Here is a 27671-nt window from a genome sequence, read left to right on the forward strand (position 1 = left end):
CTTGCGGTAGGACTCTGGAGTGAGGTTGTACTGTTGGATCAGGGCCCGCTTGATGGTGTCGTAGCCCTGATCTGCCTCAGCAGGCAAGTCCCCAAGGACATCCAGGGCCTTACCCCTTAAACGGGGGGTCAGGTATTTGGCCCACTGGTCCTTGTTCAGATGGTGCTGCAAGCAAGTCCGTTCAAAAGCAGTCAGGAAAGAGTCCAAGTCTCCATCCTTCTCCAGCACTGGGAAGTCCTCAACACGGACCTTTGGAAGTTTGGTGTTTTGAAGGTCACATGTGGCTGATGAGGGCCGGAGCTGAGCTAGCTGCAGCTGGTAGTCACGGTCTGCCTGTCGCTCTCGCTCTCGCTCTTCACGCGCTGCCTGCCGCTCTCGCTCCGCAGCCTCACGCTCTGCGTGCCGCTCTGCCCTGCGCTCTGCCAGGAGTTCCTTGTAGCCCTTCTGGTCTCCAGCCTGGAGAAGGGCCATAGCCATTTGAAGAAGGCTATCCGAGCCTCCCAGGCTCGGTGGAATGGCACGTGGTGATCTGCGGCACGCTGCGGAGCCTGGTGATTCACTGTCCCTTTCAGAGCGGAGGGCTGGCATCTGGCTCGTTGAGGAACCTTGGGTGAGCTGCTCCTCATCTTGTCCAGCAGTGCCAGGTTGCGCAATGTCCTCGGCAGAACGGTTTTCTGGCGTCGAGCTCCTGGAGGACTCGTGGGCAACCTCCTCATTGCTGTCCACAGCACCGTCCTCCCTCTCTTCGGCTCCTGCCTTAGCATTGGCCAGTTGCATAGCTCTGCTCCTGGTGCCATCAGCCATTCTTGCAGACTTTTGGTCACTGACACAGAACTGACACCTGATGCCTCCACACACCTTACAGTATCTGCACTCTGACACTCTAGTGTTGAGCTAGTCTGAAGACCCCAGCAGCCACAGCTGCTGCAGGCAGTCTTTAGTGTCTGGGAGTATGGGTCTCACACTCACACACACTATTATCTCGATCCCACCGCTATGCCACCAATATGTCACAAACCACCGGGGGGGTCACTCAGAAATCCCCCGCGCTGGCTACCAGTACGTCACAATCGGGGGGTAACAAGTGGGGGTCACCCCTCCTTTATACCTCCCGACCGACAGACAGAGCACGTGACGCGCTCTCTAGCGCCCCTCTTATAGTCAGGCCAATTATGGAATTGCCCGACGATAAGCAAGGAGGCCGCTATACTACTTATGCCGATTATTGAAGGGTCCCCGGTGAGAGTAAGGTATATATTCCCCCGACCTCCGCGGGCGGAATATATAAAACCTCCCCGAATCTCACTGGCCTCCCCACAATAATCCTTGGCACAATTCGCTGCCACCAACCGATTTATCGTCATATCTCCGGATTTACCTCACAATAGGGGTAGTATTATAGTAGTTATATTCTTGTACATAGGGGCAGTATTATAGTTGTTATATTCTTGTACATAGGGGCAGTATTATAGTAGTTATATTCTTGTACATGGGGGCAGTATTATAGTAGTTATATTCTTGTACATAGGGGGCAGTATTATAGTAGTTATATTCTTTTACATAGGGGGCAGTATTATAGTAGTTATATTCCTGTACATAGGGGGCAGTATTATAGTAGTTATATTCTTGTACATAGGGGGCAGTATTATAGTAGTTATATTCTTTTACATAGGGGCAGTATTATAGTAGTTATAGTGTTGTACATAGGGGCAGTATTATAGCAGTTATATATTTGCACACAGGGGCAGTATTATAGCAGTATATATTTGCACACAGGGGCAGTATTATAGCAGTTATATATTTGCACACAGGGGCAGTATTATAGCAGTTATATATTTGCACACAGGGGCGGTATTATAGCAGCGATATATTTGCACACAGGGGCAGTATTATAGCAGTTATATATTTGCACACAGGGGCAGTATTATAGCAGTTATATATTTGCACACAGGGGCAGTATTGTAGCAGTTATATATTTGCACACAGGGGCGGTATTATAGCAGTTATATATTGGCACACAGGGGCAGTATTATAGCAGTGATATATTTGCACACAGGGGCGGTATTATAGCAGTTATATATTTTCACACAGGGGCGGTATTATAGCAGTTATATATTTGCACACAGGGGCAGTATTATAGCAGCGATATATTTGCACACAGGGGCGGTATTATAGCAGTTATATATTTGCACACAGGGGCAGTATTATAGCGGCGATATATTTGCACACAGGGGCAGTATTATAGCAGTTATATATTTGCACACAGGGGCAGTATTATAGCAGCGATATATTTGCACACAGGGGCAGTATTATAGCAGTTATATATTTGCACACAGGGGCAGTATTATAGCAGCGATATATTTGCACACAGGGGCAGTATTATAGCAGCGATATATTTGCACACAGGGGCAGTATTATAGCAGTTATATATTTGCACACAGGGGCAGTATTATAGCAGTTATATATTTGCACACAGGGGCGGTTATACCGGATGATTCTCTCGTGGTTTTCCGCCCGGCTCTTTACACTTGTAGGGGTGGAGGGTTTTCACTTCCTTTGTTGGGGTGCAGCACAGAACAATGTCTTCCCCCTGTTTATTATTTGCGGTCCTCGCTGTCAGACGCCGGCCATCACTCGCTCAGATATTCTATAAGTGAATCACAACCAGAAATACCTGAAACTAATGAGGAGATGTCACTGAATCCTCACAGGAGACTCGAGTATATAGTATTATATAATAAGGGTATACGGTATATACCAGCCTATGTATCTATTCCCATCATGTGATACTCTCTGCTGAGCCGCTGTATCTAATCTTGTGCTTGTTGAGGCTGTCCTCAGACCTGTGTATCTAAGCTGTGATACCTGAGCAGAGGCCGCACAGACCACATCCCTCATCATCTCTGCTGTAAATAATGGCTGCCGCCCGGTGTCCGGCGTTCTGCGCCCGCAGGGACATTCCTGGATACCTAATCTGTCCATTATCCTGTTTGGGTACCTGCATCTGAGCACATTCCCGGCCCGTCCGACATGGAAACAGGCCTCAGTGTTATTATGGCAGGACACAGCAATAGAATTAATGTCAGGAATGATCGATTGTCAGCTCCTAGGCCGAGGTCTGCATGTCAGATCTCCATACTTGTGGGGCTTATACACCGGACAGATCCCCATGTATGGGGGATCTATATGCTGGATGGTCTCTGTACACAAAGCATCCACAGTATATCTTAAAAGTGAGTACACCCCTAAGTGACAATGGGCACACTGTGCCCAAACAGCCGTTTTCCCTCCTGGTGTCATGAGATTCATTAGTGTTACAGGGTCTCTGGTGTGACGGAAGGAGCCGGTGTGTTACATTCGGTGTTATCTCTCACACACTCTCTCATACTGGTCACTGGAAGATCAGCATGGCTCCTCATGGCAAAGAATTGTCTGAGGCTATGAGAAGATTGTCACCACCCTGACCCTGAGCTGCAGCACGGCGGCCAAGACCATACAGAGGTATAACCAGACAGGATCCACTCAGAACAGAACTCATCATGGCCGACCACACAAGCTGAGTGCACGTTCTCAACATCTCAGAATATGCGTATGAGTGCAGCCAGCATTACGGCAGAGGTTACAGGGGTGGGGGGTCCGCCTGTCAGTGCTCAGACCATACACCATACACTGCAGAGGTTACAGGGGTGGGGGGTCCGCCTGTCAGTGCTCAGACCATACACCATACACTGCAGAGGTTACAGGGGTGGGGGGTCCGCCTGTCAGTGCTCAGACCATACGCCATACACTGCAGAGGTTACAGGGGTGGGGGGTCCGCCTGTCAGTGCTCAGACCATACGCCATACACTGCAGAGGTTACAGGGGTGGGGGGTCCGCCTGTCAGTGCTCAGACCATGCGCCATAAACTGCAGAGGTTACAGGGGTGGGGGGTCCGCCTGTCAGTCCTCATACCATACACCATACACTGCAGAGGTTACAGGGGTGGGGGTCCGCCTGTCAGTGCTCAGACCATACGCCTCACACTGCAGAGGTTACAGGGGTGGGGGGTCCGCCTGTCAGTGCTCAGACCATGCGCCATACACTGCAGAGGTTACAGGGGTGGGGGGTCCGCCTGTCAGTCCTCATACCATACACCATACACTGCAGAGGTTACAGGGGTGGGGGTCCGCCTGTCAGTGCTCAGACCATACGCCTCACACTGCAGAGGTTACAGGGGTGGGGGGTCCGCCTGTCAGTGCTCAGACCATACACCGCACACTGCACACTGCCGAGGTTACAGGGGTGGGGGGTCCGCCTGTCACTGCTCAGATCATACACCGCACACTGCAGAGGTTACAGGGGTGGGGGGTCCGCCTGTCAGTACTCAGACCATACACCGCACACTGCAGAGGTTACAGGGGTGGGGGGTACGCCTGTCACTGCTCAGATCATACACCACACACTGTAGACATTACAGGGGTGGGGGGTCCGCCTGTCAGTGCTCAGACCATACACCGTACACTGCAGAGGTTACAGGGGTGGGGGGTCCACCTGTCAGTGTTCAGCCCATACACCGCACACTGCAGAGGTTACAGGGGTGGGGGGTCCGCCTGTCAGTGCTCAGACCATACGCCATACACTGCAGAGGTTACAGGGGTGGGGGGTCCGCCTGTCAGTGCTCAGACCATACACCATACACTGCAGAGGTTACAGGGGTGGGGGGTCCGCCTGTCAGTGCTCAGACCATACGCCATACACTGCAGAGGTTACAGGGGTGGGGGGTCCGCCTGTCAGTGCTCAGACCATACGCCATACACTGCAGAGGTTACAGGGGTGGGGGGTCCGCCTGTCAGTGCTCAGACCATGCGCCATACACTGCAGAGGTTACAGGGGTGGGGGGTCCGCCTGTCAGTCCTCATACCATACACCATACACTGCAGAGGTTACAGGGGTGGGGGTCCGCCTGTCAGTGCTCAGACCATACGCCTCACACTGCAGAGGTTACAGGGGTGGGGGGTCCGCCTGTCAGTGCTCAGACCATACACCGCACACTGCACACTGCCGAGGTTACAGGGGTGGGGGGTCCGCCTGTCACTGCTCAGATCATACACCGCACACTGCAGAGGTTACAGGGGTGGGGGGTCCGCCTGTCAGTACTCAGACCATACACCGCACACTGCAGAGGTTACAGGGGTGGGGGGTACGCCTGTCACTGCTCAGATCATACACCACACACTGTAGACATTACAGGGGTAGTGGGTCCGCCTGTCAGTGCTCAGACCATACACCGTACACTGCAGAGGTTACAGGGGTGGGGGGTCCACCTGTCAGTGTTCAGCCCATACACCGCACACTGCAGAGGTTACAGGGGTGGGGGGTCCACCTGTCAGTGTTCAGACCATACACCGCACACTGCAGAGGTTACAGGGGTGGGGGGTCTGCCTGTCAGTGTTCAGACCATACACCGCACACTGCAGAGGTTACAGGGGTGGGGGGTCCGCCTGTCAGTGCTCAGACCATACACCACACACTGCAGAGGTTACAGGGGTGGGGGGTCCGCCTGTCAGTGCTCAGACCATACACCACACACTGCAGAGGTTACAGAGGTGAGGGGTCCGCCTGCCAGTGCTCAGACCATACACCGCACACTGCAGAGGTTACAGGGGTGAGGGGTCCGCCTGTCAGTGCTCAGACCATACACTGTAGAGGTTACAGGGGTGGGGGGTCCGCCTGTCACTGCTCAGACCATACACCACACACTGCAGAGGTTACAGGGGTGGGGGGTCTGCCTGTCAGTGCTCAGACCATACACCACACACTGCAGAGGTTACAGGGGTGGGGGGTCCGCCTGTCACTGCTCAGACCATACACCACACACTGCAGAGGTTACAGAGGTGAGGGGTCCGCCTGTCAGTGCTCAGACTATACACCGCACACTGCAGAGGTTACAGGGGTGAGGGGTCCGCCTGTCAGTGCTCAGACCATACACTGCAGAGGTTACAGGGGTGGGGGGTCCGCCTGTCACTGCTCAGACCATACACCGCACACTGCAGAGGTTACAGGGGTGGGGGGTCCACCTGTCAGTGCTCAGACCATACACCGCACACTGCAGAGGTTACAGGGGTGGGGGGTCCGCCTGTCAGTGCTCAGACCATACACCGCACACTGCAGAGGTTACAGAGGTGAGGGGTCCGCCTGTCAGTGCTCAGACTATACACCGCACACTGCAGAGGTTACAGGGGTGAGGGGTCCGCCTGTCAGTGCTCAGACCATACACCGCACACTGCAGAGGTTACAGGGGTGGGGGGTCCGCCTGTCAGTGCTCAGACCATACATCATACACTGCAGAGGTTACAGGGGTGGGGGTCCGCCTGTCAGTACTGAGACCAGACGCCGCACACTGCAGAGGTTACAGGGGTGGGGGGTCTGCCTGTCAGTGCTCAGACCATACACCACACACTGCAGAGGTTACAGGGTGGGGGGGGAGGTCCGCCTGTCAGTGCTCAGACCATACACCGCACACTGCAGAGGTTACAGGGTGGGGGGGGAGGTCCGCCTGTCAGTGCTCAGACCATACACCGCACACTGCAGAGGTTACAGGGGTGGGGGGTCTGCCTGTCAGTGCTCAGACCATACACCGCACACTGCAGAGGTTACAGGGGTGAGGGGTCTGCCTGTCAGTGCTCAGACCATACACTGCACACTGCAGAGGTTACAGGGTGGGGGGGGAGGTCCGCCTGTCAGTGCTCAGATCATACACTGCAGAGGTTACAGGGTGGGGGGGCCGCCTGTCAGTGCTCAGACTGTACTCCGTGCACTGGAGCACATTGCTCTGCATAGCTTTCGTCCCAGAAGGAAGCCTCTTCTAAAGATGAACAAGAAAGTAGTAAACTGTTTTCTGAAGACAAGCAGACTAAGGACATCAATTACTGGAACCGTCCTGTATATACTTTATACACTGGCCGGACCTCCATATGTGGGGGATCTATTCACCGACTGGATCTCTGTACATACCAAATGGATCTATGCGCATATATCGGACATATATCTATGTCTGAGATGTGTACACCGGGGCCGGATCTCTGTACGCCCAGGATCTGTGCACCGGGGCCGGATCTCCGTACGCCCAGGATCTGTACACCGGGGCCGGATCTCCGTACGCCCAGGATCTGTACACCGGGGCCGGATCTCCGTACGCCCAGGATCTGTACACCGGGGCCGGATCTCCGTACGCCCAGGATCTGTACACCGGGGCCGGATCTCCGTACGCCCAGGATCTGTACACCGGGGCCGGATCTCCGTACGCCCAGGATCTGTACACCGGGGCCGGATCTCTGTACGCCCAGGATCTGTACACCGGGGCCGGATCTCCGTACGCCCAGGATCTGTACACCGGGGCCGGATCTCCGTACGCCCAGGATCTGTACACCGGGGCCGGATCTCCGTACGCCCAGGATCTGTACACCGGGGCCGGATCTCCGTACGCCCAGGATCTGTACACCGGGGCCGGATCTCCGTACGCACAGGATCTGTACACCGGGGCCGGATCTCCGTACGCACAGGATCTGTACACCGGGGCCGGATCTCCGTACGCACAGGATCTGTACACCGGGGCCGGATCTCCGTACGCACAGGATCTGTACACCAGGACCGGATCTCTGCACGCACAGGATCTGTACACTGGCGGTGCTGTCACTTTGCACCTGTGGACTTTATGACCAGTGGCTGCAGCTGATCATTTCCTCGGATGTGCCGGCTAGGTCAGATCTTGTGGTGAGACCGCCGCACTTCCTGCTATGCGATGTGTGTGAAACGCGTCAGTTCTGGGATCAGTTCTCCATTCTTGTGTAATGAGCGGGCTGCGGGAAGTGTAATATATCACGAGATATTGGAGGCCGGTATATTGCAGGATATCCGCTGGCCGGGGCTGCGATATATGTACATGAACCTCTTATAACCTCCTGTCAGATATGGGGTGGGGGGCAGAGAAGATGCAGCTCCTGGGAGTCCTCCCTATTTAGGAACACTGAAGTCAGAGATTTCTGAATGGTCCCATAATGGCCTAGTTCTGTGCAGACCCCAGGATGGGAAACATGGCCGCCCCCCTATCGGAGCTGCTCGAGCGCTCATCTTGTGTGAAGGACACGGACGGTTTGAATTGAGGTTCTCCATGGGGGTAGACGGGAGACCAGCACCATCCAAACACTAACTTAGAGGAATTCTCCATAAAAAGCGTTAGCTGAACAATACAGCAAACAGTGAGCTGAGCCGTCTCCATGACAACATCCCCCCCACCGTGTCCTCACAGCCTAAACAGACACAACGGTTGCTAAGGGGTATGTTACATGACAACGACAAAGCATACTGGTTGCTAGGCAGGGTGTCCTTAGCAACGAGACAAAACGTGCACTTAAAGGGGCCTTTTTATTTGGGTTTCTCTTGACAATAACCTGTTATACTAATGGTGAGGTGGGAACGGGTCCTACTGGAGCGACGGGGAACCGCAGAAAGCAGCTAAAATGTCTTCACACCCCCGTAACGCATCCTGCTTCATCATATTCTGGGGTATTTTACTTAGGAGATCAGCAGAGATAATCCCTCAGGCACCGCTGATCTCTGCTCTTTTACCTTCTCAACCAATCAGAAGCCATAGGTGAGGTCACATGGCTGTTTCGCCACTACCGTGGACTCATATCCGCCATTCTCAGCACCGGATGACCCTGTACCATTACCGGACCACACGACCAGTCACTTTATAACAAGCAGAACTTTATTATCCCTGAATTTGTGACAATTCATGAAAATAGCAAAATAAAAAAAAAGCAACTGGACGGGTGGAGCGAAGCCGGATATGGCGTATATACCACCGCATATCCCACAGCGGGCAGACAACGGCGTTATCACAGCAAAAAGCAAGTAAAAGTGTGCAAACAACATAAATACGAGAAGCATAAATTATAATAGAGAATTTAAAGATGGCGGCGCGACCCGTACATAGGGTAGTGGGGTACGAGCGGCAGCCACCGCCGCGCACGCAATATCCACCATACTGGATAAATATAAACATATATAAATATATAAAAATCAGGACAACACGATAACCAAGACCCCACACCACGAATACACGAAAACACAACTACACCAAAAAATAAGATCTGCACCGCCACCTGATGGAGGCGAGCACACTGCACGGCGGGAAATTTATAGAAAATAAAAAAAGATGAAGAATAAAAATACAATTTATTTTAATGCAAGAAATTGTAAAAAATAAAAAACAAAAATAGAAAAAAAAAAATAATATATATATATTTTTTTTTTTTTTTAATTTCTTGCATTAAAATAAATAAATTGTATTTTATTCATCTTTATTTGATATATCTATATAAAATAAAAAAATGAATAAAAATACAATTTATTTTAATGCAAGATTATATATATCTTGCATTAAAATAAATTGTATTTTTATTCATCTTTTTTTATTTTATACAGATATATAGATATATCAGATATATCAAATAAAAAAGATGAATAAAATACAATTTATTTATTTTAATGCAAGATATTAAAAAAAAATATATATATATTTATTTATTTATTTTTTTTGGAGGATGTAAAAATGAATTTCTGGGATTATTCCCAATACTAAAGACTGAACTGTCCGGACGTGTCCTCTAATTTGTATTTCACAGTGATGCAGTAGCTGCCATGTTATGGGGGGCCGTGCGGTGGGACCCGTGGCATGGTTATCCTCGGTAGGATGGATCCGCGCTGCACGTTCCATTGTGTATCAGGCACACAGCCCCTATTGATGTATGGGAATATTTTTTGCATGTTTTGCAGTGTATATCCCCTATGGATCGGCCATGTTGGCTGCAAATGATTATATGAATCCCCGCTATATGCAGAATATATAACACCCCTCCCCCATGTAATATAAAGCAACGAGGACACACAAGGAAAGACGGACGGAAGAATATAAAATTTTATATAAAAACATAAAAAAAAAAAAAAAAAGAAGATTTTGTCCTTGGAGTCCATCCGTCGGGGGCAGGATGAAGGCGAGGGCTCGTGGGCGGCTCCCGGAGGCCGGGGGTGGTAACGCGTGGAGCTTGATTGACCTCGCTGAGCAATACTCAATAAAAGTGCAAGTGCAACTTCAAGTATTCAAAACGGACAAGACGAGTCCACAGCTCCTGGAGACGTCCTTGTGGTGGAGGCATGATCGAGGTCTGTGTCCTGTCCTTACACCATGATGGGTCCAGCAGACCATCTCCAGCCTGGAGGTCCGTCCCCCAATGTCAGATCTCCCTGAGTGTCTGACCCTTCTTCAGTGGCGGCTTTGTGTGCTCCTTACACGGAGCGGATCCATCCAGGTGACGAGGCTCTGTCCGGTGACGCCGCGGCCTCACAGCTTCATCTGCTGCCTGTAGATCTCCCGCTTGCTCCGGTCGCCCCCCCACGTCCGGCTCTTGGAGCGGAAGAGTTTCAGGTCTTCTTTAAAGTCTTTGTGATACATGGAGCGATACGCCTGAGGCTCACACAGCGTCTGCAACACAAGAGAGGAGCACGGTCAGTGGAAAGCGCACCATCCACAGCAGACACCGGTCCACTGCAATATAGGGCCTGCCCGGTGCATGACCCTCAACCCACTGATCACCGATCTGCAGAAGAGTGCACATTATACAGGGGGTACGGAAAGTATTCACACCCCTTTACATTTTTCACTCTTTGTTTCATTGCAGTCATTTGGTAAATTCAAAAAAGTTATTTTTCCTCATTAATGTACAATCTGCCCCCATCCCCCATCTTGACAGAAAAAACAGAAATGTAAAAATTAGTGCAAATTTTCTTAAAGAAAAACTGAAATATCCCATGGTCATAAGTATTCAGCCCCTTTGCTCAGACACTCCTATGTAAAGGGGGCTTTACACAGTAACGATATCGCTAGCAATTTGTAGCGATAGCGAGCGTGTAAGTACCCGCCCCCCGTCGCGCATGCGATTGTTTGTGATCGCTGCCGTAGCGAACATTATCGCTATGCAGCGTCACACATACTTACCTGGTCGGCGGCATTGCTGTGACTGCCGAACAATCCCTTCTTCAAGGGGGAGGGACATTCGGCATCACAGCGACGTCACCGCAACGTCACTAAGTGGCCGGCCAATCAAAGCAGAGGGGCGGAGATGAGCAGGACGTAACATCCCGCCCACCTCCTTCCTTCCGCATTGGGGCCGGCGGCAGGTAAGGAGACGTTCCTCGCTCATGCGGTGTCACACATAGCGATGTGTGCTGCCGCATGAGCGATGAACCACAACGCTAAACAACCCTTACCGATTTTTGACTTTGGGACGACCTCTCCATGGTGAACGATTTTCACCATTTTTGAGGTCGCCTAAGGTCGCTGGTAAGTATTACTCGCTGCGATATTGTTAATGACGCCGGATGTGCGTCACTAACAACTTGACCCCGGCGACCAAACATTAACTTAAGTCCCATGCTGCCCATTTCCTTGTGATCCTCCTTGAGATGGTTCTCCTCCTTCATTAGGGTCCAGCTGTGTGTAATTACACTGATAGGACGTGATTTGGAAAGGCGCACACCTGCCTATATAAGACCTCACCGCTCACACTGCATGTCACTCCAAAGGAGAATCATGAGGTCAAAGGAACTGCCCAAGGAGCTCAGAGACAGAATTGTGGCAAGGCCCAGATCTGGCCAAGGTTACAAAAGATTTTCTGCAATACTCAAGGTTCCTAAGAGCACAGTGGCCTCCATAATCCTTAAATGGAAGAAGTTTGGGACCACCAGGAGTCTTCCTAGACCTGGCCATCCAGCCAATCTGAGCAATCGTGGGAGAAGAGCCTTGGTGAGAGGTAAAGAAGAACCCCAAGATCACTGCGGCTGAGCTCCAGAGATGCAGGAGGGAGATGGGATAAAGTTCCACAAAGTCACCTATCACTGCAGCCTCCACCAGTCGGGCCTTTATGGCAGAGTGGCTGACGGAAGCCTCTCCTCAGTGCAAGACATATGAAAGCCACATAGAGTTTGCAAATAAAAAAAACCCAAAAAACAAACAAACACATGAAGAACTCCTAGACTATGAGAAATAAGATTCTCTGCTCTGATGAGACAAAGATAGAACTTTTTGGTGATAATTGTAAGCGGTATGTGTGGAGAAAACCAGGCACTGCTCATCATCTTCCCAATACAATCCCCACAGTGAGACATGGTGGTGGCAGCATTGTGCTATGGGGGCAGGGACAGAACAACTGGTTGCAATTGAAGGAAAGATGAATTCGGCCAAATACAGAGATATCCTGGAAGAAAACCTCTTCCAGATGCTCTGGACCTCAGACTTGGTCGTATGTTCGCCTTCCAACAAGACAATGACCCTAAGCACACAGCTAAAATAACAAAAGAGCGGCTTCAGAACAACTCTGTGACCATTCTTGACTGGCCCAGCCAGAGCCCTGACCTAAACCCAATGGAGCATCTCTGGAGAGACCTGAAAATGGCATCCACCAACCTTCACCATCCAACCTGACTGAACTGGAGAGGATCTGCAAGGAAGAATGGCAGAGGATCCCCAAATCCAGGATCCCAAGAAGACTCATGGCAGTACTAGCCCAAAAGGGAGGGTGCCTCTACTCAATACTGAACAAAGGGGCTGAATACTTATGACCATGGGAGATTTCAGTTTTTCTTGTTTAATAAATCTGCAAAAATTTCTTCATTTCTGTTTTTTTCTGTCAAGATGGGGGATGGGGGATGAGGAGTTGGGGGATGAGGAGATGGGGGATGGGATGAGGAGATGGGGGATGGGATGAGGAGATGGGGGATGGGATGAGGAGATGGGGGATGAGGAGATGGGGGCTGGGAAGATGGGGGCTGGGAAGATGGGGGCTGGGAAGATGGGGGCTGGGAAGATGGGGGCTGGGAAGATGGGGGATGGGGCAGAGTGCACATTAATGAGAATTTACCAAATGACTGCAATGAAACAAAGAGTAAAAAAAAATAAAGGGGTGTGAATACTTTCCGTACCCTCTGTATAAGTGCCCTACACCATGAAGTGATGGGCGGCAGCGCTGACACCCACCTGGAAGCCGGGGAAGAACTCCTTGTAGCCTCCTTTCAGCACATACAGCTCGGGGTAATGGAGCTTGGGGTAGACGTTGCTGCTCCTGTCCTGCTTCCTAACAAAGCGGCACCTGCCGAGCAATAAGAGGCCATGATAACAATTCTATACGATTCATGGTAAAAGGTAAAGGCAGAGTTGTGTATATGGAGGGGCTGCCGTACATGCGGGGTCCTCGCTCGGAGGAGAATTCACAGTGGAAGATGAGGATCACCCTCTTATCCGCGCTGCGCGACACGATGGGTTCCCTGAGGAAGAACTGCTCCACGTCTTGCTCCATTGGGAGATTCACTGCCCCCTGCAGGAAGAAGGAGGCGATGCATGAAGCCCAGCCTTGTATATACAGGATATATAATGGCACACACTATCGCCCCTTACCCGGATGTGTCCGCCTTCATACTCGTACGGGTAGCGGCAGTCCACAACGACGCAGCGATCGATCTGCTGCTTGTATGTTCCGTTCAGCACATCGTTCATCTGATGGAATAAGCAGGAGAGATATAGGATATTACACACCGATATCACACGGCCTGGCGATATATATATTACACACCGATATCACACGGCCTGGCGATATATATAATATTACACACCGATATCACACGGCCTGGCGATATATATAATATTACACACCGATATCACAAGGCCTGGCGATATATATATTACACACCGATATCACACGGCCTGGCGATATATATTTTACACACCGATATCACACGGCCTGGCGATATATATAATATTACATACCGATATCACACGGCCTGGCGATATATATAATATTACACACCGATATCACACGGCCTGGCGATATATATATTACACACCGATATCACACGGCCTGGCGATATATATATTACACACCGATATCACACGGCCTGGCGATATATATAATATTACATACCGATATCACACGGCCTGGCGATATATATAATATTACACACCGATATCACACGGCCTGGCGATATATATATTACACACCGATATCACACGGCCTGGCGATATATATATAGAATATTACACACCGATATCACACGGCCTGGCGATATATATATAGAATATTACACACCGATATCACACGGCCTGGCGATATATCATATTACACACCGATATCACACGGCCTGGCGATATATATAATATTACACACCGATATCACACGGCCTGGCGATATATCATATTACACACCGATATCACACGGCCTGGCGATATATCATATTACACACCGATATTACACGGCCTGGCGATATATACAATATTACACACCGATATCACACGGCCTGGCGATATAAGACATTACACACACCGATATCACACGGCCTGGCGATATATATATTACACACCGATATCACAAGGCCTGGCGATATATATAATATTACACACCAATATCACACGGCCTGGCGATATATATATTACACACCGATATCACACGGCCTGACGATATATAGAGTATTACACACCGATATCACACGGCCTGGCGATATATATATTACACACCGATATCACACGGCCTGGCGATATATATATTACACACCGATATCACACGGCCTGGCGATATATATAATATTACACACCAATATCACACGGCCTGACGATATAAGACATTACACACACCGATATCACACGGCCTGACGATATATAGAGTATTACACACCGATATCACACGGCCTGGCGATATATATAATATTACACACCGATATCACACGGCCTGGCGATATATATAATATTACACACCGATATCACAAGGCCTGGCGATATATATAATATTACACACCGATATCACACGGCCTGACGATATAAGACATTACACACACCGATATCACACGGCCTGACGATATATAGAGTATTACACACCGATATCACACGGCCTGGCGATATATATAATATTACACACCGATATCACACGGCCTGGCGATATATATAATATTACACACCGATATCACACGGCCTGGCGATATATATAATATTACACACAGATATCACACGGCCTGGCGATATATATAATATTACACACCGATATCACACGGCCTGGCGATATATATAATATTACACACCGATATCACACGGCCTGGCGATATAAATAATATTACACACCGATATCACACAGCCTGGCGATATATATATTACACACCGATATCACACGGCCTGGCGATATATATATTACACACCGATATCACACGGCCTGGCGATATATATAATATTACACACCAATATCACACGGCCTGACGATATAAGACATTACACACACCGATATCACACGGCCTGACGATATATAGAGTATTACACACCGATATCACACGGCCTGGCGATATATATATTACACACCGATATCACACGGCCTGGCGATATATATAATATTACACACCGATATCACACGGCCTGGCGATATATATAATATTACACACCGATATCACACAGCCTGGCGATATATCATATTACACACCGATATCACACGGCCTGGCGATATATCATATTAGTATGCAAAATTTGGATCAAGAAAGTCCCGGGAATATTGTAGTTTAACAAGATAAACAAAATATTCCCAATATTAAACAATTTTATTACAGTAAAATCCACACCATTGTGTAAAACAGAACCATGACCTAGTGGTCAAATACATATAAAATGTCAGAGACAAATACAATTAACAAAGTGGCAGTGGTTCACAGTTATCACTTTTGAGCATAGGACTTAACTTGTGGGCTGTAATTAATTATTCGCCAGAGATTTGATTCATGACAGTCCATACAGTCCAGATAATGATATGTTATTGCTCTTCAGGTGTCCTTATAATAGGAGTAAACCATCAGCCTTCATACAATTCCACCTCAGTAACTCCACCTCGACGCGTTTCCCCACACAGTGAGTGTGGTTCATCAGGAGGCCAGAATGATATGAAAAATCAGGTGTGCAGGTCCATGGCGTCAGGAACAGGATCAGCGTGGTGCAGTTGATACAATGCGGATGACCACCACAGTCCAAGTGATCGCCATGATATCATCATCATATGGCGATCACTTGGACTGTGGTGGTCATCCGCATTGTATCAACTGCACCACGCTGATCCTGTTCCTGACGCCATGGACCTGCACACCTGATTTTTCATATCATTCTGGCCTCCTGATGAACCACACTCACTGTGTGGGGAAACGCGTCGAGGTGGAGTTACTGAGGTGGAATTGTATGAAGGCTGATGGTTTACTCCTATTATAAGGACACCTGAAGAGCAATAACATATCATTATCTGGACTGTATGGACTGTCATGAATCAAATCTCTGGCGAATAATTAATTACAGCCCACAAGTTAAGTCCTATGCTCAAAAGTGATAACTGTGAACCACTGCCACTTTGTTAATTGTATTTGTCTCTGACATTTTATATGTATTTGACCACTAGGTCATGGTTCTGTTTTACACAATGGTGTGGATTTTACTGTAATAAAATTGTTTAATATTGGGAATATTTTGTTTATCTTGATATATCATATTACACACCGATATTACACGGCCTGGCGATATATACAATATTACACACCGATATCACACGGCCTGGCGATATAAGACATTACACACACACCGATATCACACGGCCTGGCGATATATATATTACACACCAATATCACACGGCCTGGCGATATATATATTACACACCGATATCACACGGCCTGACGATATAAGACATTACACACACCGATATCACACGGCCTGACGATATATATATTACACACCGATATCACACGGCCTGGCGATATATATATTACACACCGATATCACACGGCCTGGCGATATATATATTACACACCGATATCACACGGCCTGGCGGTATATACAGTTAAGTCCAGAAATATTTGGCCAGTGACACAATTTTGGCGAGTTGGGCTCTGCATGCCACCACATTGGATTTGAAATGAAACCTCTACAACAGAATTCAAGTGCAGATTGTAACGTTTAATTTGAAGGTTTGAACAAAAATATCTGATAGAAATTGTAGGAATTGTCACATTTCTTTACAAACACTCCACATTTTAGGAGGTCAAAAGTAATTGGACAAATAAACCAAACCCAAACAAAATATTTTTATTTTCAATATTATGTTGCGAATCCTTTGGAGGCAATCACTGCCTTAAGTCTGGAACCCATGGACATCACCAAACGCTGGGTTTCCTCCTTCTTTATGCTTTGCCAGGCCTTTACAGCCGCAGCCTTCAGGTCTTGCTTGTTTGTGGGTCTTTCCGTCTTAAGTCTGGATTTGAGCAAGTGAAATGCATGCTCAATTGGGTTAAGATCTGGTGATTGACTTGGCCATTGCAGAATGTTCCACTTTTTTGCACTCATGAACTCCTGGGTAGCTTTGGCTGTATGCTTGGGGTCATTGTCCATCTGTACTATGAAGCGCCGCCCGATCAACTTTGCGGCATTTGGCTGAATCTGGGCTGAAAGTATATCCCGGTACACTTCAGAATTCATCCGGCTACTCTTGTCTGCTGTTATGTCATCAATAAACACAAGTGACCCAGTGCCATTGAAAGCCATGCATGCCCATGCCATCACGTTGCCTCCACCATGTTTTACAGAGGATGTGGTGTGCCTTGGATCATGTGCCGTTCCCTTTCTTCTCCACACTTTTTTCTTCCCATCATTCTGGTACAGGTTGATCTTTGTCTCATCTGTCCATAGAATACTTTTCCAGAACTGAGCTGGCTTCATGAGGTGTTTTTCAGCAAATGTAACTCTGGCCTGTCTATTTTTGGAATTGATGAATGGTTTGCATCTAGATGTGAACCCTTTGTATTTACTTTCATGGAGTCTTCTCTTTACTGGTGACTTAGAGACAGATACACCTACTTCACTGAGAGTGTTCTGGACTTCAGTTGATGTTGTGAACGGGTTCTTCTTCACCAAAGAAAGTATGCGGCGATCATCCACCACTGTTGTCATCCGTGGACGCCCAGGCCTTTTTGAGTTCCCAAGCTCTCCAGTCAATTCCTTTTTTCTCAGAATGTACCCGACTGTTGATTTTGCTACTCCAAGCATGTCTGCTATCTCTCTGATGGATTTTTTCTTTTTTTTCAGCCTCAGGATGTTCTGCTTCACCTCAATTGAGAGTTCCTTAGACCGCATGTTGTCTGGTCACAGCAACAGCTTCCAAATGCAAAACCACACACCTGTAATCAACCCCAGACCTTTAACTACTTCATTGATTACAGGTTAACGAGGGAGACGCCTTCAGAGTTAATTGCAGCCCTTAGAATCCCTTGTCCAATTACTTTTGGTCCCTTGAAAAAGAGGAGGCTATGCATTACAGAGCTATGATTCCTAAACCCTTTCTCCGATTTGGATGTGAAAACTCTCATATTGCAGCTGGGAGTGTGCACTTTCAGCCCATATTATATATAGAATTGTATTTCTGAACATGTTTTTGTAAACAGCTAAAATAACAAAACTTGTGTCACTGTCCAAATATTTCTGGCCCTGACTGTATAATATTACACACCAATATCACACGGCCTGACGATATAAGACATTACACACACCGATATCACACGGCCTGACGATATATAGAGTATTACACACCGATATCACACGGCCTGGCGATATATATAATATTACACACCGATATCACACGGCCTGGCGATATATATAATATTACACACCGATATCACAAGGCCTGGCGATATAAATAATATTACACACCGATATCACACGGCCTGACGATATAAGACATTACACACACCGATATCACACGGCCTGACGATATATAGAGTATTACACACCGATATCACACGGCCTGGCGATATATATAATATTACACACCGATATCACACGGCCTGGCGATATATATAATATTACACACCGATATCACACGGCCTGGCGATATATATAATATTACACACCGATATCACACGGCCTGGCGATATATATAATATTACACACCGATATCACACGGCCTGGCGATATATATAATATTACACACCGATATCACACGGCCTGGCGATATATATAATATTACACACCGATATCACACAGCCTGGCGATATATATAATATTACACACCGATATCACACGGCCTGGCGATATATATAATATTACACACCGATATCACACGGCCTGGCGATATATATATAATATTACACACAGATATCACACGGCCTGGCGATATATATAATATTACATACCAATATCACACGGCCTGGCGATATATATAATATTACACACCGATATCACACGGCCTGGCAATATATATATAATATTACACACAGATATCACACGGCCTGGCGATATATATAATATTACACACCGATATCACACGGCCTGGCAATATATATAATATTACACACCGATATCACACGGCCTGGCAATATAAGACATTACACACAGATATCACACGGCCTGGCAATATAAGACATTACACACAGATATCACGCAGCCTAATCTCAGGTATATAGAGTATCACAGCCTCACCATTTCTGGGGTAATGTACTTGAGGTCCTGCTGCTGACCATCCACCGTCTTCAGTAAGTACGTCTATAAAGTACAGAGATAGAAAGATCAGTACATCTAATATATCATTACAGAGCGTCCAGAGAAGGGTCATTCACGAGGAGGCAGCGCCGTCCCTGCCAGGTACAGGCCGGGGTATAATACAGAGGGTGAAATCACTATTAAGCACATCACAAATTTTCTAAGTAAATCTATTTCTAAGGCCCCTTTCACACGTCAGTGATTCTGGGACGTTTGTGCTTTTTTTTAAACGTACTAGAATCACTGACATACGCAGACACATTATAATGAATGGGTCTGCTCACACGTCAGTGATTTTACACTGCACGTGTCTCCGTGCAGCGTACCCGCGTGTGCGTGATTGCCGCACGGAGACATGTCCATTTTTTTCTGGCATCACGGATGTCCCACGGACCACGCAGTGGTGTGATCCGTGAGACACGTGCCAGAAAAAAACCTGCTTTTAAAATAAAAAAACATTTTAACTCACCCGGCGTCCAGCGATGTCCTCTGCAGCCCGTTCTCCCTGCTGCTTCTGAGCCGGCTCATTACTGTCGCGCATATTCATTATGCACGACACAGCCGACCCGGAAGCAGCTGCTGCGGGGGTCACCGACGGCCGGATGCTGCATCGCGGGAGCGATCAGCACCATGGACAGCGGGAGCGGGCGCAGGTGAGTTGATTTCTAAGTGCAATCACGGGCCACGGAGAACGGAGCCCGGATTGCACTTAGACAACCCACGTGTGCCGTGATTCACAGCACACAGAGGGACATGTGCGTGTTTTACACGCCAGTGAAAAACGTCACTGTTTTTCACTGACGTGTGAAACGGGCCTAAAGCTGCTATTGACATGAATTTCTCACCAGATGTCATTAACAACCCATCCAATCCACACAGGCAAAGAAATAAAAGCATAGATGTCCATAAGTTATGTGTAATCATGAGAAATGACACAGGGAAAAAAGTATTGAATACATAAAGATGGATGCAAAAAGCGCTGGAAAGTCCTGACACCCGCTAAAATGTATCAGTAATTAGAAAGCAATCCTGCCACTTAGTGAAAAATAATATCAGCTGGTGCAACTGATGGCCGATAAAAAGGTGTCTGATTACCAAGGTGCCACACAAGAAACATCTCATGATTGGTAAAACCAGGGAGCTGTCTCAAGACATTCACAACTTTATTGTTGTAAAACAGAGTGATGGCATCAGATGCAGAAGAATTTCTAAACTACTGACGGCTCCAGTGAGGACTGCAGGGGCCATAATCTGGAAGTGGAAAGAAGGTAATTTCACCATAAACCAGACATGACCAGGTGAGAGCCGGGACCTGCAGGATGTGAGGAGTGTGTGTGGAAGAATGGGCTAGAATCCACCTGAGCAATGCAGGTGACTAGTGTTTTCACAGGAGGTGTCTGGAAGCTTCATCACCAACAAAGGAGAATGTACCAAGTATGAAATACATGTCAGTAACGTGTTCAATACTTTATCCCTGTGTCATATCTCATTATTACACATCTTTTATGGACATCTGCGGTCATTTCTTTGCCTGTGTGGATTGGATGGGTTACTACCGACATCTAGTGAGAATTTCATGTCAATAGCACATTTAGAAATATATTTACTTAGAAAATTGGTGACGTGTTCAATACTTATTTATAAACTACCATCTGAGAGGATTATTCTGGGTAGTGTTTCGGCCGTCTCACCTTTGAGGAGTCACCAATTAAGTCCTGTTGATCGTTATCTAAAATCTTCTCCACCGTCTCCACACACAGGGACTTGGATCGTCCGAGCTTCATTTTCTAATATGGAAGGAAACCATTCAGATGTGAGCCATGTACAGACATCCCATAATAATGGCTCTGTATCAGGGGGAAATTCCTATTGGGGGGGGGGGGGGAGGGGGATTTCTCGTCTGTACTCACAGGCTCCACCGGTTCAGGCTCCTCCTGGTCCACACCGGCCACCGCCACGTTCTTATGCCGCTTAGGTTTCACCGGCGTGTCCTCTTCCTCCGGTCTGTCCAGGCGTTTCAGGATGGGTCGTATCACGCTGCTCGGCATGGACGGTGAGCGGAAGAGGCGGCGACATTTGCTTTTTATAACTAAATCCTAAGAGATGAAGAGAAATGAGAAGTCAGGATGCGAGACGAGATCAGGGCGCGAGACGAGATCAGGGCGCGAGACGAGGGTCAGGGCGCGAGACGAGGGTCAGGGCGCGAGACGAGGGTCAGGGCGCGAGACGAGGGTCAGGGCGCGAGACGAGGGTCAGGGCGCGAGACGAGGGTCAGGGCGCGAGACGAGGGTCAGGGCGCGAGACGAGGGTCAGGGCGCGAGACGAGGGTCAGGGCGCGAGACGAGGGTCAGGGCGCGAGACGAGGGTCAGGGCGCGAGACGAGGGTCAGGGCGCGAGACGAGGGTCAGGGCGCGAGACGAGGCCCCGGACGCGGTCACTGACTATGGATCTCCACACTTTGGTGACCCAGAATAAACATGCAACAACGCACCACGTCCTGCTTCTCTTCCTTCTTCAGGGGCGCGCTCAGCAGATTCTCCATCCCGGGGGGAAGATTTGGTTCACGCTGAAAATAAATCAGGAGACAGCAGGTGAATAATGAGAAAAGCATAAAGGGAAAGGTCCTGCTCGTCACACTACAGACCCGAGGGCCACACCTTCACATCCTCATCATCCATGATCTCCATGAAGCCATCATCATCTTCATCATCATTCAGAGAGAAGGTCAGGGAAGACTTGCGTAACCGGACCGGGCTTTCAGACTCCAGGTCATACTCCACCCTGTGCGGGGAAACCTGGTGGGGGAAAGATAATGGGGCTCATGGATACGACTATAAGATCTTTACCTTCTCCCCATCACACGGAGGAGACATTTTCTTCTTGTTCTTAAAGGAATTGTCTGAGATTGATTTTTGTTTTTTAAGACGTAGGCCAAGACGAGAAAGTGCGAATTGCTTCATATAAAAGGGAACCAACCAGCAGGATTTTGCTATGTAAAGTACAGCCGGTGCCACGCTGGTGCTGGGAAGCTGAATGCAATGACACCGTTACTTCACAGATCAGATGCTTCATTGCCAAAAAATCTGCAATCCACGTCCCAGAAATGCGCTGCTAATTTGATTGGCGGGTGCATCGGGCAGGACTATGTGCGTTCTTCATGTGCCCCTTATTCCCCTGTCGTCACCTTTTCCTTTATGTCCGGCGCATGCGCAGTTGCATTGCAAAGTATTTCATCAACTCTTCACTAAGATGGCGTTGGAGTCGGCGCCTGCGCATAGCGCAATCTCCAGCGCCATTTTATTGACGATGGTCTCCTACTGCTTCCTACGTGTCTGATGCTGTTGCCGATGGCGGCTTGATTCCATGCGTCCCATCTGCTTTGCGGTCGTTGATCTGCTGCTGCTTGGCGGCTTCTCTTCTATTGTGACCGTGCGCTCCTGAAGAGGGAAAAGACTGCGATGGCGCATGAGCCGCCCTCAGCAACAGCATAGGAAGCAATAAGATGGCGCCGCAGATAGCGCTATGCACAAGCACCGACTCCGACGCAATCTTAGTGAAGAGTTGATGAAACTTCCCAATGCTACTGCGCATGCGCTGGACATAAAGGAAAAAGGTGGCAATGGGGGGGACGGGATAAAGGCCAGAACACAGGGGCGGATGAAGAACGCGCATAGTCCTGCCATGCTGCACCCGCCAATCAAACAAGCAGTGTGGAGGTGGCACTGAGCAATAGCTTGTTTGTTCAAACGTAATAAGAATATCTGTGTATATAAATAATCAAAATGTAGATGTAGTTGTATAATAATCTGTCTGTCTATGTAGCCATCGCATAGACCCATAATATAAAATTTTAAGTTGTATAGTCATGAAGGAGTTAACCAAAGATAATGAAGCCAGAATGTGAAGCTGCAAAAGTGTTATCAGTAATGTACTGGAGGCAGGCAATGTGATGTGAGAAATTAAGGAGTAAAAGCACTCCCTGTCTAGCTTCAAGGTTATTCATGCTTACTGTATAATTGGATCTATCGAATACACAAATCAGTGAATGACGCTGGCTCAAGGAGAGCATGTCTGTGTGTTCATTGTCTGATACATGGATATATCGGCACTGGTATACAGCTAATACGGCACAGTCTCTGATATCCCAAACAAGGACTCCATTAGCAGTCTTCGCCCAAATTCCTCCCTTGACAGCAGCACATTTCTGGAACGTGGATTACAGATTTTTCCGCAATGAAGCACCCGATCTGTGCAGTAACGGTTTCATTGCATTCAGCTTTCCAGTGCCAGTTTTACATAGAAAAATCCTGCTGGCTGGTTCCCTTTACTGCTTCTGGCTTCCGCCATCCTGGAGAAATTATGTCATATGTATCATCCACGTGACATCATAGCGGTAGGACCAATGAGGATCACCACAATGCAGGACTGAAGAATAGTTTAGGATTTATTTTAGCTTTATAAGGCCCCTTCTTATGCTTTATTATATATTTATTCATTGTGATATATGGATTTGTCCCCTTCTGAATTTTATGGTATTTTTTGCCCGCCGTTCCAGGGATGAACACTGATTTTTCAGAGCTCAGTCTATGGGACATAAGTAGAAATGGTGTGAATCGATTTGCAGGAAGCGTTCCATCAGCCACATCTGACCCCGATGCCATCCGAGACTGCTCCTCTGATTATTTGGCCTTGCATGATGTCATCGATGAAGTGTGACCTCACACCGGACGTGATAATAAGCAGGGGGCGGCTCTCAGTAAGAATTGCACAGATTATCGATGCAGCTGCTGGATCGGGTCCTACAAATGGACTCACTATCTCCAGTCATAAGTAATGGCGCCCCTAGCTGTGACCTGGGACTCACCATGAGAGAGGGGGCAGAGTTAGGTCTCGACTTGAAGGCCTCATCACTACGTAAGCGATTCCTTGACACCGGACACAAAGACGGCCTCTTGAATAAGAAAACTTCCTACAAAAGAATAAAAAAAAAAAAAACGGAATGTCAAACCATGAGATTTTTGTTATTTTTGGGGCGGAGTTTTTTTGCGAGGGGGTATAGTATCGCCCCTAATCACCGCGGGCAATATCCCATTGTCTTACATTCTCCTTGTTGTCTTTGGCTGCGGGCCGTCCTTCTCTGGGACCGGAGAGTTCCAGGTCTGACGTACAGGACAGTCTTCTCAGGACCGGGCTCCCACGGAGGAGCGTCACCTATAAACACATGGACACATGTCAGGGTGATGACGGCTGTACCACACATTCATGCAGATAGCTGAGGACAGGATGCGAGCAGACAGAGGAAACACATTTACAGTGTCATGCAAAAATTTGGGCACCCCTGCTCACAAAGACTGTTATTGTGAAGAGTTAAACAAGTTGAAGACAAAATGATTTCCAAAAGGCAGAAAGTTTCAGATGACACATTTCATTTATATTTTAAGCAAAAGAAAATATTTTCATCTTTTATATTTTAAAATTTTGGGCTGATGCAAAAATTTGGGCACCCTTGGAGATTTGTGTGCTCAGATAACTTTGACCGAGATTTCAGACCTTAGACCGTTAGGGTTATGTCTTGTTCCCTGTCATCAGGTGGTGCAGATGTCACAGCTTTATAAAACCCCAGCCTCCTCTAACCTTGCACCAAAAAACCTTAGCCATGGGTTCTTCTAAGCAGCTGCCTAGCACTCTGAAAATGGTGGCAGACCACAAAGCAGGAGAAGAAGGGAATTTTGTTACTTACCGTAAATTCCTTTTCTTCTAGCTCTTATTGGGAGACCCAGACGATTGGGGTATAGCTACTGCCTCCGGAGGCCACACAAAGCACTACACTAAAAAGTGCAAGGCCCCTCCCCTTCTGGCTATACCCCCCCGTGGTATCACGGGTTCTCCAGTTTTAGTGCCAAAGCAAGAAGGAGGAAAGCCAATAACTGGTTTAAACAAAATTAACTCCGAGTAACATCGGAGAACTGAAAAACCGTTCAACATGAACAACATGTGTACCCGCAAACAACAAAAACATCCCGAAGGACAACAGGGCGGGTGCTGGGTCTCCCAATAAGAGCTAGAAGAAAAGGAATTTACGGTAAGTAACAAAATTCCCTTCTTCTTCAGCGCTCTATTGGGAGACCCAGACGATTGGGACGTCCAAAAGCTGTCCCTGGGTGGGTAAAGAAATACCTCATGTTAGGGCTGCAAAACAGCCCTCCCCTACGGGGGTGTCACTGCCGCCTGCAGGACTCTTCTACCTAAGCTGGCATCCGCCGAAGCATAGGTATGCACCTGATAATGCTTGGTGAAAGTGTGCAGACTGGACCAGGTAGCTGCCTGGCACACTTGTTGAGCCGAAGCCTGGTGTCGAAATGCCCAGGACGCACCCACGGCTCTGGTTGAGTGGGCTTTAAGCCCTGAAGGAACCGGAAGCCCCGCAGAACGGTAGGCCTCTAGAATTGGTTCTTTGATCCATCGAGCCAGTGTGGCTTTAGAAGCCTGCAACCCCTTGCGCGGACCAGCGACAAGGACAAAAAATGCATCGGAACGGCGCATGGGCGCCGTGCGGGAAATGTAGATTCTGAGTGCTCTCACCAGATCTAACAAACGTAAGTCCTTTTCATACCGGTGAACCGGATGAGGACAAAAGGAAGGCAAGGATATATCCTGATTAAGATGAAATGAGGATACGACCTTAGGGAGAAACTCCGGAATGGGGCGCAGCACTACCTTGTCCTGGTGGAACACCAGGAAGTGAGCCTTGGATGACAGAGCTGCCAGCTCAGACACTCGCCGAAGCGATGTGATCGCAACGAGAAACGCCACCTTCTGTGACAGGCGAGAAAGGAAACTTCCTTCAGAGGCTCGAAAGGCGGCTTCTGGAGAGCAACTAATACCCTGTTGAGATCCCATGGATCTAACGGCCGCTTGTACGGGGGTACGATATGACAGACCCCCTGTAGGAACGTGCGCACCTTAGAAAGACGTGCTAGACGCTTCTGAAAAAAAAACACGGATAGTGCCGAGACTTCCCCCTTAAGGGAGCCGAGCGACAAGCCCTTTTCTAACCCCGAGTGCAGGAAGGAAAGAAAAGTAGGCAATGCAAATGGCCAGGGAGACACTCCCTGAGCCGAGCACCAGGATAAGAAAATCTTCCACGTTCTGTGGTAGATCTTAGCAGAGGTGGACTTCCTAGCCTGTTTCATGGTGGCAACGACCCCTTGGGATAATCCTGAAGACGCTAGGATCCAGGACTCAATGGCCACACAGTCAGGTTCAGGGCCGCAGAATTCCGATGGAAAAACGGCCCTTGGGACAGTAAGTCTGACCGGCCTGGTAGTGACCACGGTCGGCCGACCGTGAGATGCCACAGATCCGGGTACCACGATCTCCTCGGCCAGTCTGGGGCGACGAGTATGACGCGGCTGCAATCGGATCTGATTTTTTGCGCAGTACTCTGGGCAAGAGTGCCAGAAGTGGAAACACATATGTGAGCCGGAACTGCGACCAATCTTGCACGAAGGCGTCTGCCGCCAGAGCTCTGTGATCGCGCGATCGTGCCATAAATGCCGGGACCTTGTTGTTGTGCCGAGACGCCATTAGGTCGACGTCCGGCACCCCCCAGCGGCGACAGATTTCCTGAAACACGTCCGGGTGAAGGGACCATTCCCCTGCGTCCATACCCTGGCGACTGAGGAAGTCTGCTTCCCAGTTTTCTACGCCCGGGATGTGAACTGCGGATATGGTGGATGCTGTGTCCTCCACCCACATGAGGATTCGCCGGACTTCCTGGAAGGCTTGCCGACTGCGCGTCCCTCCTTGGTGGTTGATGTATGCCACCGCTGTGGAGTTGTCCGACTGGATTCGGAACTGCCCTCTGTCTAGCCACTGCTGGAAAGCTAGTAGGGTAAGATACCCTGCCCCGATTTCCAGAACATTGACCTGAAGGGTGGACTCCTGCTGAGTCCACGTCCCCTGAGCCCTGTGGCGGAGACAAACTGCTCCCCACCCTGACAGACTCGTATCTGTCGTGACCACTGCCCAGGATGGGGGT

General features: G+C 48.6%; 1 protein-coding gene across 1 annotated transcript in view; it reads right to left on the reverse strand.

The window, feature by feature from the left end:
- Positions 1-9943: 9943 nt before the first annotated feature.
- CDC25B (cell division cycle 25B) overlaps positions 9944-27671 on the reverse strand; it is a 32440-nt gene continuing 14712 nt past the window's right edge. The window contains exons 6-16 of the mRNA XM_075346010.1: positions 24731-24841; positions 24495-24599; positions 22288-22425; positions 22122-22196; positions 21541-21726; positions 21322-21417; positions 19571-19633; positions 13493-13591; positions 13279-13412; positions 13076-13187; positions 9944-10525 (exon numbers count right to left, since the gene is read on the reverse strand). Coding sequence (XP_075202125.1) covers positions 10385-10525; positions 13076-13187; positions 13279-13412; positions 13493-13591; positions 19571-19633; positions 21322-21417; positions 21541-21726; positions 22122-22196; positions 22288-22425; positions 24495-24599; positions 24731-24841 — 1260 coding nt within the window. The 3' untranslated portion in view covers positions 9944-10384. The remainder of the gene's footprint in view (positions 10526-13075; positions 13188-13278; positions 13413-13492; positions 13592-19570; positions 19634-21321; positions 21418-21540; positions 21727-22121; positions 22197-22287; positions 22426-24494; positions 24600-24730; positions 24842-27671) is intronic.

Source organism: Anomaloglossus baeobatrachus, chromosome 1, assembly GCF_048569485.1.
Source record: "Anomaloglossus baeobatrachus isolate aAnoBae1 chromosome 1, aAnoBae1.hap1, whole genome shotgun sequence".
Lineage (NCBI taxonomy): Eukaryota > Metazoa > Chordata > Amphibia > Anura > Aromobatidae > Anomaloglossus > Anomaloglossus baeobatrachus.